Below are 20,854 nucleotides of genomic sequence, written 5' to 3'. Positions count from 1 at the left end.
TTCGATGATAGCAATCCGTCTAGGCCCTGACGCAGCAAAGCAGCCCCAAACCATGATGCCCCCACCACCATACTTCAAATTTGGGATGAGGCTTTGATGTTGGTGTGCTCTTTTTCTCCACACATAGTGTTGTTGTTTCTTCCAAACAACTCAACTTTGGTTTCATCTGTCCACAGAATATTTTGCCAGTACTGCTGTGGAACATCCAGGTGCTCTTGTGCAGTGGCTTCCTCTGTGGTATCCTCCCATGAAATCCATTCTTGTTTAGTGTTTTACGTATCGTAGATTCGCTAACAGGGATGTTAGCATATGCCAGAGACTTTTGTAAGTCTTTAGCTGACTCTCTAGGATTCTTATTCACCTCATTGAGTAGTCTGCGCTGTGCTCTTGCAGTCATATTTACAGGACGGCAACTCCTAGGGAGAGTAGTAGCAGTGGTGAACTTTCTCCATTTATAGACAATTTGTCTTACCGTGGACTGATGAACAGCAAGGCTTTTGGAGATACTTTTAAAACCCTTTCCAGCTTTATGCAAGTCAACAATTCTTAATCGTAGGTCTTCTGAGAGCTCTTTTGTGCGAGGCATCATTCACATCAGGCAATGCTTCTTGTGAAAAGCAAACCCAGAACTGGTGTGTGTTTTTTATAGGACAGGGCAGCTGTAACCAACACCTCCAATCTCATCTCATTGATTGGACTCAAGTTGTCTGACACCTCACTCCAATTAGCTCTTGGAGATGTCATTAGTCTATGGTGTGTTCAATAAAAACATGGTAACATTTAATTCTTTGTGTGTTAGTTTAAGCAGACTGTAATTGTCTATTGTTGTGACTTAGATGAAGATCAGATCACATTTTATGACCAATTTGTGCAGAAATCCATATCATTCCAAATGGTTCACATACTTTTTCTTGCAACTGTACATTGAAGTGTATTCGTGCCGGATCGGGCATTAAGTGTTCCGGAAAAACGGATCCGGCCTTCCGGTCTGTGCATGCGCAGACCTTTAAAAGTGCAAAAAAAAAATGTATACAGGATCCGTTTTTTCCGGATGACACTGAGAGACGGATCCGGTATTTCAATGCATTTGTCAGACAGATCCGCATCCGGATCAGTCTGACAAATGCCATCAGTTTGCGTCCGGATTGCCGGATCCAGCAGGCAGTTCCGGCGACGAAACTGCCTGCCGGAATCCTCTGCCGCAAGTGTGAAAGTACCCTTATATAGACAGGACTGTGTCTTTCCAAATCATGTCTGCGGAGTGCAGATTGAGGGGATAAACTTAGCTTTTTTTATTTTATTTTAGCACAAGGTCACAACATAACAAAACGTGAAAAAAGTTGAAGGGTATGAAGACTTTCTGAATGCAATGTATACTGTTTGCTTTAAATGCTTTCCATTCGTCAATTTATTCATGCGTTCCCAGTAGGAATACCAGAGGAACATCACAATAAATGATGCCCCAGAATTTTTATTTAATTGGAAGGTATTTAATACACAATACATGGCAGGAGAGAGGACAGGTTCTGTTAAGCATTTCCTAACAGGAAGTATGTACATACACTATTGACCCGAGTCTGACTGCTTGTTTATAAGATGCTCGGAGATGAAATTTTTTTTGTGGCTGCGTTTACATTGGAAATAATTACATCAGATTTGACCCACAGTCAACAGTGCACTTTTGAATAGAGCCTGCTGCACACTGCAGTTAGTATTGATTGTGGTGAACAAGTTGTTAACCCTTTAAAGATAAAGCCTATTTTTATTTTATCGTTTGTTTTTTCTTCCATGCTTTCCAAAAGTCTTTTTTTTTTTCAGTTGCTATAGCTGTATAAGGGTACTTTCACACTAGCATTGTTCGAATTCGGCAGGTAGTTCCATCAACGGCAAACCGTATACAAACGGAAATCCTTTTTTTCCGGATCCGTTAGACGGATCTGGTTATATACCGCATCCGTATCATCTGGAATAATGGAATCAGTATTTAATTTTTTTTCAAAGATCAAAAGCGAAAAATGCTCCTCCTATGTCCCGGCGCATACGTGGACTGAAAAATCGGATCTGGCAACGCAGCAATTTCCAGAACACTTGGTACCGGATCCAGCATTAATACATCTCTATGGAAATTAATGCCGGCAAGTGCGGTAGTTTTCCGGGATTTTGACCGGAAAAAATACTACAGCAAGCTGCGGTATTTTGTCCGGTCAAATACTGTACAAGGGACGGAACAGAAAACATCCTGATGCATACTGAACGAATTGCTTTCCATTCAGAATGCATTGGGACAAAGGTGATGCGTTTTTTTCCGGTATTGAGACCCTTTACCGGATTTCAATACCGGAAAAGAATAACGCTAGTGTGAAAGTACCCTAAGGGCTTGTTTTTTTGCGGAATGAGTTGTATTTTTTAATGGCACTCATTAATTTACTGTAGCATGTATTTGAAAACAGGAAAACCATTTTTTACGGGGTGAAATTGAAAAAGCATTAAAAAAACATTTTTTTTTTTACTTTGCATTGCCGTACTCTTATGCCCATAACTTTTTAACTTTTTTGTCTGCAGCACTGTTATTTTTGCAGGGTGACTTGTAATTTTTAAATACCCTTATTTTTTTTTATTTTTTTGAATTCACCATATAGGAAAGTTTTTGTTTTTTTTATAGTTTAATGGTTTGAACATTTTCAGAAGCAGCAATACAGATTTTTTTTTGATTTTTTTAAAATAAGTAAAAGTGGGAAAGTGAGGATTTGAATATTTATATATTTTTTTTTACATTAAAATTTGTTTTATCTTTTTTATTGTAATTTTTAGGCCCCTTAGGGGACTTGTATGGGTGATCTGATCTCTTGTCCCATATACTGCAATAGCATACTATTGCAGTCTATGGGATTCTCAGTGGCTGCTTGTCAGGCTGTGCCTCGGGCACAGGTTTTCAGGCAGCTTGCTGTGACAGCGCTTGGAGTCTTCACAAGGCCCCATAGCAACCGGTCAGAGCCCTGTAATATCGCTACTGGGTTCCAATAGGACGATGTCTAATCGCTCAGGTGCTGCAGTCGCTATTGACAGCTGCATCTGAGGTGTTAATTGACCAGGATCGGCAATATATATCTCTGATAGTGAGAGGTCACTCCTTACTGTGTGATGTACATGTTGTCTTAGGGGGAAGGGTATAAGTACTTAATAAATTGTATGATTTTAATTATTAATGTTTTTTTTAGAAAATGGCAAGAGAAAACTGGCTGCAAACAAATGTACGGTTGACATCTCGGATATTGTTAATAGAATTGCTCCAAAGGTACTCAGCTGATCATCTATATTATTTTCTAATTTACCTCATTAACTATTGGCAAAAGTATTAGGGCACACATAGTTTAATCATTGAATTCAGGCGTTATATTCAGTCCCATTGGTGTGTTAAATTCAGGTCCTAGCAATGCAGTCTGCCTCTAGGCTAGAGATACTCGGCGACACTGGTCGCAGAGTAGCGGTGATCCCATAGAAATGAATAGGATCGCAACGCAGGTAGCAAAAAAGTGCAGAACTCCCTGTGATCCCATTCATTTCTACAGGATCACCGCTGCAACAGCTGTCGTGCGACCAGAGTCACCATTTAGCCCTAGCCTTACAAATATTTGTGAAAGAATAGGTCCTTTTAAAGAGCTCTCTGAATTCCAGCATGGTCCTGTAATAGGATGGCACTGTTGTAACAAATGAGAAATGTCTTCCCTCCTAGATATTCCATTAGATACTGAGTAGTAGTATTATCCAGAGAATAGGTCATTAATATAGGATAAGCGGACAAGCTTTTTAAGCATCACTATTATAAGCTTTACTGTTTTGAACAATTTCTAAATTTTATTTCTTAAAATGATCCATTACAGCGCATATGTGTCCTAACATTTATTGTTTAGACAGTACAGAAAGATTTGGATATCACTGGAGGAATTATTATTGAAGTATAAAGCAATCTACACTAAAATTGGCCATATCAATACAGTGAATCCTATTTGAAGATGATTACTCAAAATTCTATTGAAAAAGGATTTTCCAGCTGGGTGTTCCTCTCAGAGAAGATGGGCCATATGCATAAACATACAGTGCCTTGCAAAAGTATTCACCCCCCTTGACATTTTTCGTGTTTTGTTACATTACAGCCTTAAGTTCAATGTTTTGTTCTGAATTTTATGGATCAGAACACAATAGTCTAAGTTGGTAAAGTGAAATGAGAAAAATATATATAAAAAAAACTTGTTTAGAAATAGAAAACAGGGGGGGCGTGGCCTGTGAGCGCATGGAGTAAGACGCACCGTTCACTGCTCCTGCTAGCATCCTGCTCTGTTATACTGGTAGCACACTTAGATTGCTTGGAAAACCTTACCTGGTGAGAGGAAAGTGTCCGGTGGCTGCTGTGTCACGATCGGGAACCTGGAAATGCAGAGAAAATCGAGTAAAGTTGCTAAACAAGATCGCCTGGAGATGGGCCAAGATGGCGCCGAAGGTGGAGAGGTGATGGCGCTGCAGGAGATGGTGAGCCAGAGTGCGGCAGCTAAACTTAGCAAGTTTGCCAGACTAGATGGAGGAGTGGGCGACTGGGCTAGCGATAAAGGGACTGATATACCTACCTCCTCTGATCAGGAGGACGGTTCCATAGATGGCGACGGCCCGGACACGGCTGGTCAGCCTCTGCCCAATCCTGCAGGCCCTGCAAATGTTTCAGTGGGCCCTCGGGCCGAATCTGCAAAGGAACCAACTCTGAAGGACATAATGGCTGCTGTGGCAAGTTGCAATAGTACCCTGAAAGTGCTCACAGTTCAAGTTGGCAGCTTGCGATCTGATGTGTCTATAATTAGACATGACTTGCACAAAATTTCTGAGCGCACCTCTGAATTGGAAAAGAGGGTGTCCTCATTGGAAGATGTAATTCAGCCTTTGCAAATGGCGTCTAAGACAAATGTGAAGGACATTGCTGCCCTATATGCCAAAGCGGATGACCTAGAGAACAGGTCACGGAGGAATAACCTGCGAATTGTAGGAATGCCAGAGAAGACGGAGGGGGCCAATGCCACTGAATTTGTGGAGAAATGGTTGTACCAGTTATTTCATGAGAAGGGCCTATCTTCCCTGTATGCGGTTGAGCGGGCGCACAGAGTGCCTACGCGGCCGCTCCCGCCAGGCAGGCCTCCTCGCCCCATACTGGCGAAGATTTTGCATTTTAAAGATCGGGACACTATCCTGCGTCAGTCTAGGGACAATGATGAGATGGTCCTGAACGGGGTCAGAGTGTCCATCTTTCCAGATTATTCAAATGAGGTGCAGCGGAGGAGGAGCCGATTTATCGATATAAAGAAAAGGCTTAGAGGGTTACAGGTTCCATACGCCATGTTGTTCCCGGCTAAATTGCGAGTGGTGGCATTGGGATCCACCAGATTTTTTGAGGATCCAGATGAAGCGGCACAGTAGCTGGACGTCCACGAGCGGCAACTGAGAAGTGGAGCCCTGGACACTTGAAGGAAGCAGTTTGCTTTTTGGGTTTATTTTATACATGGGTTTGCACCCTAATGTCACTTTAATGTTACACCAGTTAAGAAGTGCATTAAGTGTTGCTACCGCATGGTAGATCCTGAGGCGGGAGTAGGAGGTTGGGGGATTGAAATGTGTTTCCCAGTTGTGGAGAGGATTCTCTACCTGAGGGAGTGTGTTGGAATCAGTAATGATTATTGTTCATTAGTGGGCAAGGTGCTTACGGATTGCCCTGTTTTAGTGTTGGATGTTGGGGAGGGAGGGATTGAGGAAATTGTTTACAATAACCTGATTAATGGGGAGGCGGATGGAGGGGGGGGGGGGTAGGGAGACAGATAGGGGTTGGGATAGGGGCGTGAACTCTGAGCGGATGATGTTTGAGTGGGGTATGGGATCCAGATATGTCGCATCGTTTTACCATGACACAGGTGATTAAAGTATTGAGCTGGAACGTGAGAGTTATGGCGGTTTCAGCCAGCCATATGTTGCCTCCAGGAAACGCATTCGACCAATGATAATGTGCAGTGGCTGAACAAAAACTGGGTGGGCCATGTGGTACATGCAATTCATTCCTCTCACTCCAGGGGTGTAAGTGTGATTGTGCATAAAAGTATTAGATATGAACATATGCAGCAATGTGTGGATGCTGAGGGCAGATATGTATGCGTTGTGTGTAAGATTGATGGGATCCAGGTGGTGTTGGTGTCAGTGTATGTGCCTCCACCGTTTGCTTCTCCCCTGATACGGGAAATTATGACCTTTGTGGCGGACTTCCCTGTATTACCGTGGCTACTAGTGGGGGACTTCAATTGCACATTGAATGACTCCTTAGATAGATGTCGGGTGGAAGGATCAAGTGGATCACCGGGGAGTGTTGCTCTAAAGAATATTATGAATGAAACCGGTGTATTTGATGTATGGAGACTGCATAACCCTGATAGACGCGTTTTTTCGTGTAGATCTGCTACACATCATTCATTATCGCGCATAGACCTGGCTTTGGTGAATGATGGTATGCTACCACTGAGATGACATAGGGATGTTGTCCATCACCCTCGGTCGTTGTCTGACCATTCTTTGGTGCAGATTGACATGTGCCTGAGGGTGCTCAGACAGGGACCGAGGTTGTGGAAATGTAACCCACATTGGCTTAATGTACTAGGTGACCTATCCGGGGTTTCTCTGGAGGTCAGGGAGTACTTTGCTATTAATGGAGGGACGGCTTCAATACACGGAGTCTGGGATGCCATGAAAGCGTTCTTGAGGGGAGTACTGATTAAAGAAATTAGTATGCATAAATCCAAGTCCAGGGAGGCGGATGTTAAAGCTCATGTGCAAGTAGCAGAGGCCGAATGGATGTTTAGTAGATCCCCTACCCTGGCTAATAGTGAGGCACTGTCGGTAGCTCAGGAACAGTTGAGGTGTCATCTATTGCAGGCCGCAGAGAGGAAACGTAGCTTTTACCGCCAAAGATCTTTTGAGGGGGAGAGAAAGTAGGTCATCTGCTGTCAGTTGTTTCTCAGGCACAGAGGGGCTCCTCCTGTATACAGGAACTGAGGGATGGAACTGGGAATAGTAGCCAGGACACGAAAGGGATATTAGACATTCTAAAAAGTTTTTATGTGTCTCTATACACTTCCACTGTCTCTAGCTCTGAGGAGGCCTTGTCCGCCTTCTTGGCAGAGGCACAGTTATCAGTGTTGTCAAATGAAGATATGGAGAGATTAGAAGAGCCGATCTCGCTTGAGGAGCTAGAGGCCGCTCTTGGGGAGATGGCGAATGGTAAGGCTCCGGGGGCAGATGGCCTACCAGTGGAGGTATATAAAAAGTTACAGGGGGTACTCCTCCCCGAGTTGCTCAAGGTCCTTGAACATTCTCTGGAGGCGGGTTCGCTACCACATTATATGCAGGAAGTTATCATTGTAGTTATTCCTAAGTCTGGGAAGGATCCCAAATTTCCCAATTCTTATAGACCAATTTCGCTCTTAACAGCGGATGTGAAGCTCCTGGCGAACAGGTTGTCCAGAGTGATTCTGACTATTGTGCATCCGGATCAAACGGGCTTTATGCCTGGGAAATCGACTGCTATAAATATCCGCAGATTGTATGCTAGCCTGAATATTCCGGCTGATAACTGTGGGGATAGGGCCTTACTCGCGCTGGACGCCGCCAAGGCGTTCGACAGTGTTGAATGGAATTACTTGTGGGGGATCCTGAGAGTCATGGGCTTCGGTGCACGGTTCATTCGGTGGGTGAAGGTGCTGTACTCGAGCCCCAGGGCGAGAATTAGAGCTAATGGGGGGCTGTCGGATAGCTTTGCCTTGGCCAGAGGCACCAGACAGGGGTGCCCACTGTCGCCCTTGCTGTTTGCTCTAGCAATTGAGCCACTTGCGGCCCTTATTCGCCTGTCACCTCATATTGTGGGGTTTAGATATGGTGAGATGCAAAATAAAGTGGCTATGTATGCTGATGACACTATGTTATTCTTGGGCGACACTGGGAATTCTTTGGATGCGGCCATGGCTCGAATAGATAGATTTGGGGGCTTCTCTGGGCATCGGATAAATTGGCAGAAGTCTGCTTTGATGCCGGTAGATGGACAGGCCCTTTCAGGTGGGCGAGTCAATAGTTTGGTACCCTAGTAAGGAAAATTTAAATATTTAGGATTATATAGAACACCTAGACTGTTGGATTTTGAAGAACTTAATTTAACCCCGTTGCTAGCTACTTTTAGGCTGAAGTGTGGGTAGAGTAAACCTTTTAAAAATGGTGATGATGCCCTAGCTGCTTTATGTATTGAATAATGCCCCTGTGTGGATTCCTTTGGATAGATTTAGGAAAATACATTCAATGTTTAGAGATCTTATCTGGAAGTACGGCCAAGCTAGGATTAAGCTGGAGACGCTGCAATACCCTAAGACTGAAGGAGGTTTGGCTGTTCCCAATGCCTGGATCTATTTCTTAGCCTCCCAGTGTCAGCACTTTAAGGGCTGGATTGACTTCCAGCTGCCGGATGTGACGGGAAGGATACTGCAGCACTGGTTGGGCAGTCGAGACCTTATGTGTATACTGGAGGGATCAGGAATGCATGTGGGGAGAGAGAAGGAATTGCTCATTGAACTTATGAAAAAAGTTTGGGCGAAGGTGAAACTGATTAGGGGTGTGGGTGGAGTTGGTGAGCTTTCCCCAGTTCGGAACAATAACTTGTTGCCAGAATTCTTATCTCTGTCAGGACTCCGGAACTGGGAATCTCATAGGATAATGAGGATAGGTCAACTGACTGAGGGTAATGTATTTAAATCTTTCCAGGGTTTGCAGCAGGAATTTAATATCCCCAAGGTTTGGTTTTATCAGTATTTGCAATTGAGGCACACCTATGATGTCACGGTGAAGAAAGGTTGCATTATAGCTAAAATGGATATGGTTCACAAATTGGTTCTCCCGGTCGGGGGGAAGAGAGGATTGATATCGCAGGTGTATACTCTTTTACTAGATAAATTATTAATAGGGTTCCCACTTACAAGGATGAGGAAATGGGAGGATGATCTGTGGGAAGATATACTGGAGGTAGTTCCCAGAGTGTCTTTAAGCGAACAGGGCAAGCTGTCACAATTATTCATCATCCACAGAGTATATAAAACTCCGGTATTTTTACGGAAAGTTGGTGTTAGAACTGATGACAAATGTCCAAAGTGTATGGAGGAAGGGGCAGATCTGCTGCATATGCTTTGGTCTTGTCCTCTGATAAGTGGTTTCTGGGACGAAGTGTTGACCTTGCTTAATCGCAATCTGGAGTTGAGGTTGCAAAAGGATCCCAAGGTATGCGTGCTGGGTTATGTGACTGATATCGGAGGGAGTGAGCTGGTTAAGGTGGCAGTGGGGAGGCTGCTATATGTGGCTAGGAAGTTGGTGGCGCAGAGGTGGATCCAGGGGAGTCCGCCAACATCGGAGGAATTTGTGAGAAAGGTGCATGATATGTTGACGTTAGAAAGAGGGGTGTCTGTTAGGAGAGGATGTCCTCATAAGTTTGAGAAGCTGTGGAATGAATGGTTGTCTCATACTCATGTTGTAATATAGGATGCTTTGGAGATATTCAAGCTCTGATCTATGGGGGGGATGGGTTTTCTGGGAGGGGGGTGGGCGAGGGCTGGGAGCAAGTTATGTTGTGGACAGGTAAATGTGCAATAGCTTTCTCTTGTATGCCTATATTGTACACTGATTTGTGGTGATTTACTCATGATATTGTCATATGCTAATGTTTTATTCTGACTTTGCATTTGTGATTTGGAAAAATGAAGACATGTACTGTCGTATAATAAGTCAATTTTATTTGACCAATAAAAAACTATTTGATAAAAAAAAAAAAAGAAATAGAAAACAGAAAATTGGCATGTGCGTATGTATTCATCTGCCTTGTTAGGAAGCCCATAAAAAGCTCTGGTGCAACCAATTACCTTTTTAGAAGTCACATAATTAGTGAAATGATGTCCACCTGTGTGCAATCTAAGTGTCACATGATCTGTCATTACATATACAGTCGTGGCCAAAAGTTTTGAGAATTACATAAAAATTGGAAATTGGAAAAGTTGCTGCTTAAGTTTTTATAATAGCAATTTGCATATACTCCAGAATGTTATGAAGAGTGATCAGATGAATTGCATAGTCCTTCTTTGCCATGAAAATTAACTTAATCCCACAAAAAACTTTCCACTGCATTTCATTGCTGTCATTAAAGGACCTGCTGAGATCATTTCAGTAATCGTCTTGTTAACTCGGGTGAGAATGTTGACGAGCACAAGGCTGGAGATCATTATGTCAGGCTGATTGGATGCTTGAAATCATTGTTCCTCCATTGATAACCATGGTGACCTGCAAAGAAACACGTGCAGCCATCATTGTGTTGCATAAAAATGGCTTCACAGGCAAGGATATTGTGGCTACTAAGATTGCACCTCAATCAACAATTTATAGGATCATCAAGAACTTCAAGGAAAGAGGTTCAATTCTTGTTAAGAAGGTTTCAGGGCGTCCAAGAAAGTCCAGCAAGCGCCAGGATCGTTTCCTAAAGAGGATTCAGCTGCGGGATCGGAGTGCCACCAGTGGCAGCAGGCAGGTGAGAGCGCATCTGCACTCACAGTGAGGCGAAGACTTTTGGAAGATGGCCTGGTGTCAAGAAGGGCAGCAAAGAAGCCACTTCTCTCCAAAAAAAACATCAGGGACAGATTGATCTTCTGCAGAAAGTATGGTGAATGGACTGCTGAGGACTGGGGCAAAGTCAAATTCTCCGAGGAAGCCTCTTTCCGATTGTTTGGGGCATCTGGAAAAAGGCTTGTCCGGAGAAGAAAAGGTGAGCGCTACCATCAGTCCTGTGTCATGCCAACAGTAAAGCATCCTGAGACCATTCATGTGTGGGGTTGCTTCTCATCCAAGGGAGTGGGCTCACTCACAATTTTGCCCAAAAACACGGCCATGAATAAAGAATGGTACCAAAACACCCTCCAACAGCAACTTCTTCCAACAATCCAACAACAGTTTGGTGAAGAACAATGCATTTTCCAGCACGATGGAGCACCGTGCCATAAGGCAAAAGTGATAACTAAGTGGCTCGGGGACCAAAACGTTGACATTTTGGGTCCATGGCCTGGAAACTCCCCAGATCTTAATCCCATTGAGATCTTGTGGTCAATCCTCAAGAGGCGGGTGGACAAACAAAGACCCACTAATTCTGCCAAACTCCAAGAAGTGATTATGAAAGAATGGGTTTGCTATCAGTCAGGAATTGGCCCAGAAGTTGATTGAGAGCATGCCCAGTCGAATTGCAGAGGTCCTGAAAAAGAAGGGCAAACACTGCAAATACTGACTCTTTGCATAAATGTCATGTAATTGTCGATAAAAGCCTTTGAAACGTATGAAGTGCGTGTAATTATATTTCACTACATCACAGAAACAACTGAAACAAAGATCTAAAAGCAGTTTAGCAGCAAAATTTGTGAAAACTAATATTTGTGTCATTCTCAAAACTTTTGGCCACCACTGTACACACCTTTTTTGAAAGGACCCAGAGGCTGCAACACCTAAGCAAGAGGCATCACTAACCAAACACTGCCATGAAGACCAAGGAACTCTCCAAACAAGTAAGGGACAATGTTGTTGAGAAGTACAAGTCAGGGTTAGGTTATAAAAAAATATCCAAATCTTTGATGATCCCCAGGAGCACCATCACATCTATCATAACCAAATGGAAAGAACATGGCACAACAGCAAACCTGCCAAGAGACAGCTGCCCATCAAAACTCACAGACCGGGCAAGGAGGGCATTAATTAGAGAGGCAGCACAGAGACCTAAGGTAAACCTGGAGGAGCTGCAGAGTTCCACAGCAGAGACTGGAGTATCTGTACATAGGACAACAATAAGCCGTACGCTCCATAGAGTTGGGCTTCATGGCAGAGTGGCTAGAAGAAAGCCATTACTTTCAGCTAAAAACAATAAGGCACGTTGTGAGTTTGCGAAAAGGCATGTGGGAGGCTCCCAAAATGTATGAAGGAAGGTGCTCCGGTTTGATGAGACTAAAATTGAACTTTTCGGCCATCAAAGAAAACGCTATGTCTGGCGCAAACCCAACACATCACATCACCCAAAGAACACCATCCCCACAGTGAAACCTGGTGGTGGCAGCATCATGCTTTAGGGATGGGACTGGGAAACTGGTCAGAGTTGAGGGAAAGATGGATGATGCTGAATACAGGGATATTCTTGAGCAAAACCTGTACCACTCTGTGCGTGATTTGAGGCTAGGACGGAGGTTCACTTTCCAGCAGGACAATGACCCCAAACACACGGCTAAAGCAACACTTGAGTGGTTTAAGGGAAAATATGTAAATGTGCTGGAATGGCCTAGTCAGAGGCCAGATCTCAATCCAATAGAAAATCTGTGGTCAGACTTAAAGATTGCTGTTCACAAGCGCAAGCCATCCAACTTGAAGGAGTTGGAGCAGTTTTGCAAGGAGGAAAGGGCAAAAATCCCAGTGGTAAGATGTGGCAAGCTCATAGAGACTTATCCAAAGCGACTTGGAGCTGTGATTGCCGCAAAAGGTGACCCTACAAAGTATTGACTTTAGGGGGGTGAATAGTTATGCACATTGACTTTTTCTGTTATTTTGTCCTATTTGTTGTTTGTAAAAAAAAAAAAAAAAAAATCTTCAAAGTTGTGGACATGTTCTGTAAATTAAATTATGCAAATCCTCAAACAATCCATGTTAATTCCAGGTTCTGAGGCACGAAAAAACGAAAAAAGTCAAGGGGGGGGGGTTGAATACTTTTGCAAGGCACTGTATGCGTAGGATTGAGCAGAAATCTGGCCTAAATAAAGGGATGGTCTTCTCCAAAAATTTCACTCTGCCTTCCTTTTTAAGAAATACGTGTGTTCCAAAGTGCTTAGGTAAAAGAGCACTTGGTTGCTTTCAGCTATCCGCAGCCTAACCTTGCTGCCTAGTTCCAAGTAGAAGTCCTGTCCATACAGCCGTAGTTTCCATACCTAAAAGCTGTATTCAGGTTGGAATAAATGACTACTTATTTGGCTATATCTGTGCTATACACCAATGATTCTGAATGCATATCTGGCCACTAGGGGCAGAAAGGAACAATTTGCATTCCTCCTCCCACTTTCCCAGAATAATAAATATCATTTCCTTGGTATGTGGATAAGTGGACATGTAAATTCATTGTATATTTTTTTTTTTTTTTAAGGTAGAATTGTTGTTTTTCACTAACGATTATTTCTGTTTTCTAGAATGAAAAGCCATCAAACTCTGAAGCTGCATATCTTGGCATTTGGATCGGAGATGATGCTATCCCATGTACACCGCTGGTAGCCCGAAGTAAAACTAAAATTCAAAGGTACAATGTGTGTGTGGTTGGAAGTCACTGAGATTTCTTTGTTCTAATTATTTACTTTATAGTGGTTTACCTTTAAGAAGTATGCCTTGTGCTGTTGATAAGTTTATATTTTGCTTATTTTAACCACCTCAGCCCCTATAGCTTAAACACCCTGAAAGACCAGGCCACTTTTTACACTTCTGACCTACACTACTTTTACCGTTTATTGCTCGGTCATGCAACTTACCACCCAAATGAATTTTACCTCCTTTTCTTCTCACTAATAGAGCTTTCATTTGGTGGTATTTCATTGCTGCTGACATTTTTACTTTTTTTGTTATTAATCGAAATTTAACGATTTTTTTGCAAAAAAATGACATTTTTCACTTTCAGTTGTAAAATTTTGCAAAAAAAACGAGATCCATATATAAATTTTGCTCTAAATTTATTGTTCTACATGTCTTTGATAAAAAAAAAAATGTTTGGGTAAAAGTTATAGCGTTTACAAACTATGGTACAAAAATGTGAATTTCCGCTTTTTGAAGCAGCTCTGACTTTCTGAGCACCTGTCATGTTTCCTGAGGTTCTACAATGGCCAGACAGTACAAACACCCCACAAATGACCCCATTTCGGAAAGTAGACACCCTAAGGTATTCACTGATGGGCATAGTGAGTTCATAGAACTTTTTATTTTTTGTCACAAGTTAGCGGAAAATAATGATTTTTTTTTTATTTTATTTTTTTCTTACAAAGTCTCATATTCCACTAACTTGTGACAAAAAATAAAAACTTCCATGAACTCACTATGCCCATCAGCGAATACCTTGGGGTGTCTTCTTTCCAAAATGGGGTCACTTGTGGGGTAGTTATACTGCCCTGGCATTCTAGGGGCCCAAATGTGTGGTAAGGAGTTTGAAATCAAATTCTGTAAAAAATGACCAGTGAAATCCGAAAGGTGCTCTTTGGAATATGGATAAGGATAAATATCTTGGTCAAATGCCAACTTTGTATAAAAAAATGGGAAAAGTTGTCTTTTGCCAAGATATTTCTCTCACCCAGCATGGGTATATGTAAAATGACACCCCAAAACACATTCCCCAACTTCTCCTGAATACGGAGATACCAGATGTGTGACACTTTTTTGCAGCCTAGGTGGGCAAAGGGGCCCATATTCCAAAGAGCACCTTTCGGATTTCACTGGTCATTTTTTACAGAATTTGATTTCAAACTCCTTACCACACATTTGGGCCCCTAGAATGCCAGGGCAGTATAACTACCCCACAAGTGACCCCATTTTGGAAAGAAGACACCCCAAGGTATTCGCTGATGGGCATAGTGAGTTCATGGAAGTTTTTATTTTTTGTCACAAGTTAGTGGAATATGAGACTTTGTAAGAAAAAAAAAAAAATCATCATTTTCCACTAACTTGTGACAAAAAATAAAAAATTCTAGGAACTTGCCATGCCCCTCACGGAGTACCTTGGGGTGTCTTCTTTCCAAAATGGGGTCACTTGTGGGGTAGTTATACTGCCCTGGCATTTTCCAGGGGCCCTAATGTGTTGTAAGTAGATAAATGACCTGTGAAATCCGAAAGGTGCTCTTTGGAATGTGGGCCCCTTTGCCCACCTAGGCTGCAAAAAAGTGCCACACATGTGGTATCGCCGTATTCAGGAGAAGTTGGGGAATGTGTTTTGGGGTGTCATTTTACATATACCCATGCTGGGTGAGATAAATATCTTGGTCAAATGCCAACTTTGTATAAAAAAATGGGAAAAGTTGTCTTTTGCCAAGATATTTCTCTCACCCAGCATGGGTATATGTAAAATGACACCCCAAAACACATTCCCCAACTTCTCCTGAGCACGGAGATACCAGATGTGTGACACTTTTTTGCAGCCTAGATGCGCAAAGGGGCCCACATTCCTTTTATGAGGGCATTTTTAGACATTTGGATCCCAGACTTCTTCTCACGCTTTAGGGCCCCTAGAATGCCAGGGCAGTATAAATACCCCACATGTGACCCCATTTTGGAAAGAAGACACCCCAAGGTATTCAATGAGGGGCATGGCGAGTTCATAGAAATTTTTTTTTTTTGGCACAAGTTAGCGGAAATTGATTTTATTTATTTTTTTCTCACAAAGTCTCCCTTTCCGCTAACTTGGGACAAAAATTTCAATCTTTCATGGACTCAATATGCCCCTCACGGAATACCTGGGAATGTCATCTTTCCGAAATGGGGTCACATGTGGGGTATTTATACTGCCCTGGCATTCTAGGGGCCCTAAAGCGTGAGAAGAAGTCTGGAATATAAATGTCTAAAAATTTTTACGCATTTGGATTCCGTGAGGGGTATGGTGAGTTCATGTGAGATTTTATTTTTTGACACAAGTTAGTGGAATATGAGACTTTGTAAGAAAAAAATAATAATTTCCGCTAACTTGGGCCAAAAAAAATGTCTGAATGGAGCCTTACAGAGGGGTGATCAATGACAGGGGGGTGATCAATGACAGGGGGGTGATCAGGGAGTCTATATGGGGTGATCACCCCCCTGTCATTGATCACCCCCCTATAAGGCTCCATTCAGATGTCCGTATGTGTTTTGCGGATCCGATCCATGTATCCGTGGATCCGTAAAAATCATACGGACATCTGAATGCAGCCTGACAGGGGGGGTGATCAATGACAGGGGGGGTAATCAATGACAGGGGGGTGATCAGGGAGTCTATATGGGGTGATCACCACAGTCATTGATCACGCCCCTGTAAGGCTTTATTCAGACGTCCGTATGCGTTTTGCGGATCCGATCCATCTATCAGTGGATCCGTAAAAATCATGCGGACATCTGAATGGATCTTACAGGGGGGTAATCAATGACAGGGGGGTGATCAGGGAGTCTATATGGGGTGATCACCACAGTCATTGATCACGCCCCTGTAAGGCTCTATTCAGATGTTCGTATGCGTTTTGCGGATCCGATCCATCTATCAGTGGATCCGTAAAAATCATGCGGGCATCTGAATGGAGCTTTACAGGGGGTGTGATCAATGACAGGGGGGTAATCAATGACAGGGGGGTGATCAGGGAGTCTATATGGGGTGATCACCACAGTCATTGATCATGCCCCTGTAAGGCTTTATTCAGACGTCCGTATGCGTTTTGCGGATCCGATCCATCTATCAGTGGATCCGTAAAAATCATGCGGACATCTGAATGGAGCTTTACAGGGGGGTGATCAATGACAGGGGGGTAATCAATGACAGGGGGGTGATCAGGGAGTCTATATGGGGTGATCAAGGGTGAATAAGGGGTTAATAAGTGACAGGGGGGGGGGTGTAGTGTAGTGGTGCTTGGTGCAACATATTACTGAGCTGCCTGTGTCCTCTGGTGGTCGATCCAAACAAAGGGGACCACCAGAGGACCAGGTAGCAGGTATATTAGACGCTGTTATCAAAACAGCGTCTAATATACCTGTTAGGGGTTAAAAAAATCACATCTCCCGCCTGCCAGCGAACGATCGCCGCTGGCAGGCTGGAGATCAACTCTCTTACCTTCCGATCCTGTGAACGCGCGCGCCTGTGTGCGCGCGTTCACAGGAAATCTCGCGTCTCGCGAGAGGACGCGCCGGCGCGTCCACCCAGAAGAGCAGGGCCGCCGCAAAGACGCAATCCTGCGTACAGCGGTCCTGAGGAGGTTAAAGAGGTTCCATCTAGGGTTGGGCAATAAACCCGTATTAACGATATACCACGGTATTAAGAAACGGCGATATTGCGATATCGCCATTTCTTAATTACCGCGGTATTTTAGTGACGTCATAGGGGCTGACACACCTCACAGTGCTGAATGCCTCTAAAACGTCCGACGCACATTACAGCCGGCACATTGGAGATGGGGAGGGGCTGTGGCCCCTGCGCCACCAATGAGAATTACCGTCAATACAAATATAGACTACGGGTGCCGGCCGTGTACCTACCCAGCACCTAGTCTCAATGACAGGAAGCGGTGATCCCGTGAACCGAGGCAATTTTCCCCTCAAATGCGGCACCTGAGAGGTTAATTGGCACGTTTTGGTGGGATCCCTGTCATTGAGGCCAAGTGCCGGCTGTGTGATATGGCTGGCACCCGCATTCTATATTTGTATTATGGGGTTACTTACATTCATTGGTGGCGCAGTGTGCCCGTGTGCCCCCCCCCCCCCATACCCCAGTATTATAAATTATAATCATTGGTGGCGCATTGCACCCAAGCCCCCCAGTATTATAATCATTGGTGGCAGTGGCCGCAGGGTCCCCTCCCCTCTTCATTGGTGGTGCAGTGGCATCTCCCCAGCAGGGAAATCTCAGGGGCTCCGATCGGTTACCATGGCAGCCATGACGCTACTGAAGCCATCCATGGCTGCCATGGTAATCTCCCTGCTGCCGTGTGCACAAACCACAGGACAGCAGGGACAATGTGAGATACTATGCACCCTAATAGAGCTCTATCAGGGTGCATAGGACAAGGGATGAAAAGATCTCAGGTTCTAGCCCCATAAGGGGGCTAATAGTTATTAAATAAAGAGTAAAAAACAAACAAACACCAAAACATAAACATTTTAAATTACCCCCTTTCCCAATTTACCTAAAAAAATATATAAACAATAAAAAAAAAATTACCGTATTTTTCGCTTTACAAGACACACCTGATGATAAGACGCACCTAGATTTTTGAGGAGGAAAATAAGAAAAAAAAAATTTGAACCAAAAGGTGTGCTTTTGGAGGGGTTTTGAACTAATGGTGGTCTGTGGATGACGCACTGTTATGGGGGGACCTGTGGATGACGCATTGTTATGGGGGGACCTGTGGATGACGCACTGTTATGGGGGGACCTGTGGATGACGCACTGTTATGGGGGGACCTGTGGATGACGCACTGTTATGGGGGGGACCTGTGGATGACACTGTTATGGGGGGACTTGTGGATGACGCACTGTTATGGGGGATCTGTGGATGACGCACTGTTATGAGGGGGATGTGTGGATGATACACTACTACGGGGGATGTAGCATCATATATAGCATCTTATGTAATGGGGGTCACTATTCACACAGGGACAATATACTGTGACACATATGATACTGTGACCAGCATAAGATGATCTTATGCTGGTCACAGTATCATATGTGTCACAGTATATTGTCCCTGTGCGAATAGTGACCCCCATTACACCACAGGGCACACAGTAGATTTTATATGTAAAATCTTTTAATGGCTCTGCTTTCTTCTATAACAGTACTCACTATAAAAGCAGCAGTCCGGCCAGCACGTGACGTCACTCACTCAGTCAGTCACGCTCCTGCCAGCTTCATTAATGAAGTGGGAGGAGCATGACCGAGTGAGTGACGTCACGCGCCGGCTGGACCGCTGCTTTCATAGTGAGTACTGTTATGAAAACTGCTTCATTACACTCTGCTTTCTTCTATATGTAAAGTCTATAATCTTCAAGCAGTGTCTTTGCTTTAAACTAGGGCAATCCTCTGTAGTAGTACAACTCACTATGAAAGCGGCAGGCAGGGCGGCAGCGTAACCTCGCGATGCTCACTCATTCACGCTCCTCCCACTTCCTTCCCATGAATGAAGTGGGAGGAGCATGAATGAGTGAGAATCGCGAGGTTACGCTGCCGCTCTGCCTGCCGCTTTCATAGTGAGTTGTACTACTACAGAGGATTGCCCTAGTTTAAAGCAGAGATACTGCTTGAAGATTATAGACTGTACATGTGATAATTGCCGTAAGCGGGGCCCAATGTATTACAGTAGTGTTACTGCACCGCTGTTGCCAGCCTCTGTCCCCTCCTCCCACCCCTCTGATACATCGCGGCTTGCGATGTATCAGCGTCACCAAAGTAAACATGGCAGTGTTCGCTTTATAAGACGCACTGCCATTCCCCCCCCCACTTTTGGGGGGGAAAGTGCGTCTTATAAAGCGAAAAATACGTCCTAAAAAGTCCAAACTATTAAAGTATTGAAATAGATCTCTTATGTGGTGAACGCCGGTAACAGAAAAAAAATTGTAAAAAACACGATTCTCCATTTTTTTTTGTCTCCTTCTCCCCTAAAAAATAGGATAGGATTGTTCTATTATGGGCCGCACGTTCCATAAATTGCGGAATGCACAGTTTGTTTGGGCAGTTCATTTTTCTTTTGCGTAGTATCGAGTATTGCATTACTTTGGTATTGTGACAACCCTAGTCACAGGGGTCCTTTAGGTCACAAAGAAATGTCATCTAGTGGCTGTAAACCCCCAGAGCCAGGAGACCGGCGCTGGATAACAGTCTTGGGGCTGCTGCACAGAGAGGCTCGGGCTGAGAACAATCACTGCGCTCTGGGGGCTGCGGTCATATGGCTGTAGTGTGTAGGGACTAAGACCCATATGGGAAGCGCCAGTCTTTAGTAAATGACCCCCAATGTTTTATTTGACTGAAAGGCATCTTTATGATGCCATGGTGTCCTTCCTGACAATGTGCACGTATGATGGGCACACTCTGAACAACCCACTTATCAGGGTTTTTCGCTAGGATGTCCAATTATCTGTGGTTGAGGTGAAGATGGCGATAAATTTCTTAATATCGTTATCATGGGAATATTTTTGATATCGCCCAACCCTAGTTCCATCCCACCGAAATACATTCATGACTAGGGGTGAGCGAACTGCTGTTTTAGAAGTTCGGGTTGAGGTTACTGCAAAATTGCGTTATGGATCCCGTGACCACGGACCATAAGTTAACCACTTCCCATCTGGGCCATTTACCCCCTTCCTGACCAAGCCATTTTTTGCAAATCTGACATATGTCACTTTATGTGGTAATAACTTTGGAACGCTTTTACTTATCCAAGCCATTCTGAGATAGTTTTCTCGTGACACATTTTACTTCATGATAGTCATAAGTTTGAGTCAATATATGTTACCTTTATTTATGAAAAAAATCCCCAAATTACCCCAAATTTTGAAAAATTTGCAAATTTTCAAAATTTATATTTTACTGCTTTTAAAACAGAAAGTGATACCTCATAAAATATTTATTACTTAACATCCCCCATATGTCTACTTTATGTTGGCCTAATTTTGTAAATGTCATTTTATTTTTTTAGGACGTTACATGGCTTAGAATTTTAGAAGCAATTCTTAAATTTCCAAAACCCACTTTTTAAGGGCCAGTTCAGGTCTGTAGTCACTTTGTGGGGCTTACATAGTGGGCATCCCCCATAAATGACCCCATTGTAGAAACTACACTCCTCAAGTTACTCAAAACTGATTTTACAAAATTTGTTAACCCTTTAGGTGTTCCACAAGAATTAAAGGAAAATAGAGATTAAATTTCCCCTCACCCATGACAGCACCCATGCGACTAGGACCTCCCATCCAGGACAGGAAACCTGAAGAGATAAAATGGTTCACACCCCCACCACACCTCAGTTCAGGTT

General features: G+C 43.6%; 1 protein-coding gene across 1 annotated transcript in view; it reads left to right on the top strand.

Annotated features, from left to right (window-relative positions):
• The window catches only part of ETAA1 (ETAA1 activator of ATR kinase), a 51,268-nt gene that overhangs the window by 19,457 nt on the left and 10,957 nt on the right, over positions 1-20,854 (top strand). The window contains exons 3-4 of the mRNA XM_040430068.1: positions 3,219-3,295; positions 13,311-13,417. Of these exons, the coding sequence (XP_040286002.1) occupies positions 3,219-3,295; positions 13,311-13,417 (184 nt within the window). The remainder of the gene's footprint in view (positions 1-3,218; positions 3,296-13,310; positions 13,418-20,854) is intronic.

This window comes from Bufo bufo, chromosome 4 (genome assembly GCF_905171765.1).
Source record: "Bufo bufo chromosome 4, aBufBuf1.1, whole genome shotgun sequence".
NCBI lineage: Eukaryota > Metazoa > Chordata > Amphibia > Anura > Bufonidae > Bufo > Bufo bufo.
Note: the sequence above shows the minus strand (reverse complement) of the source record. Positions and strands in the feature narration are given on the sequence as shown.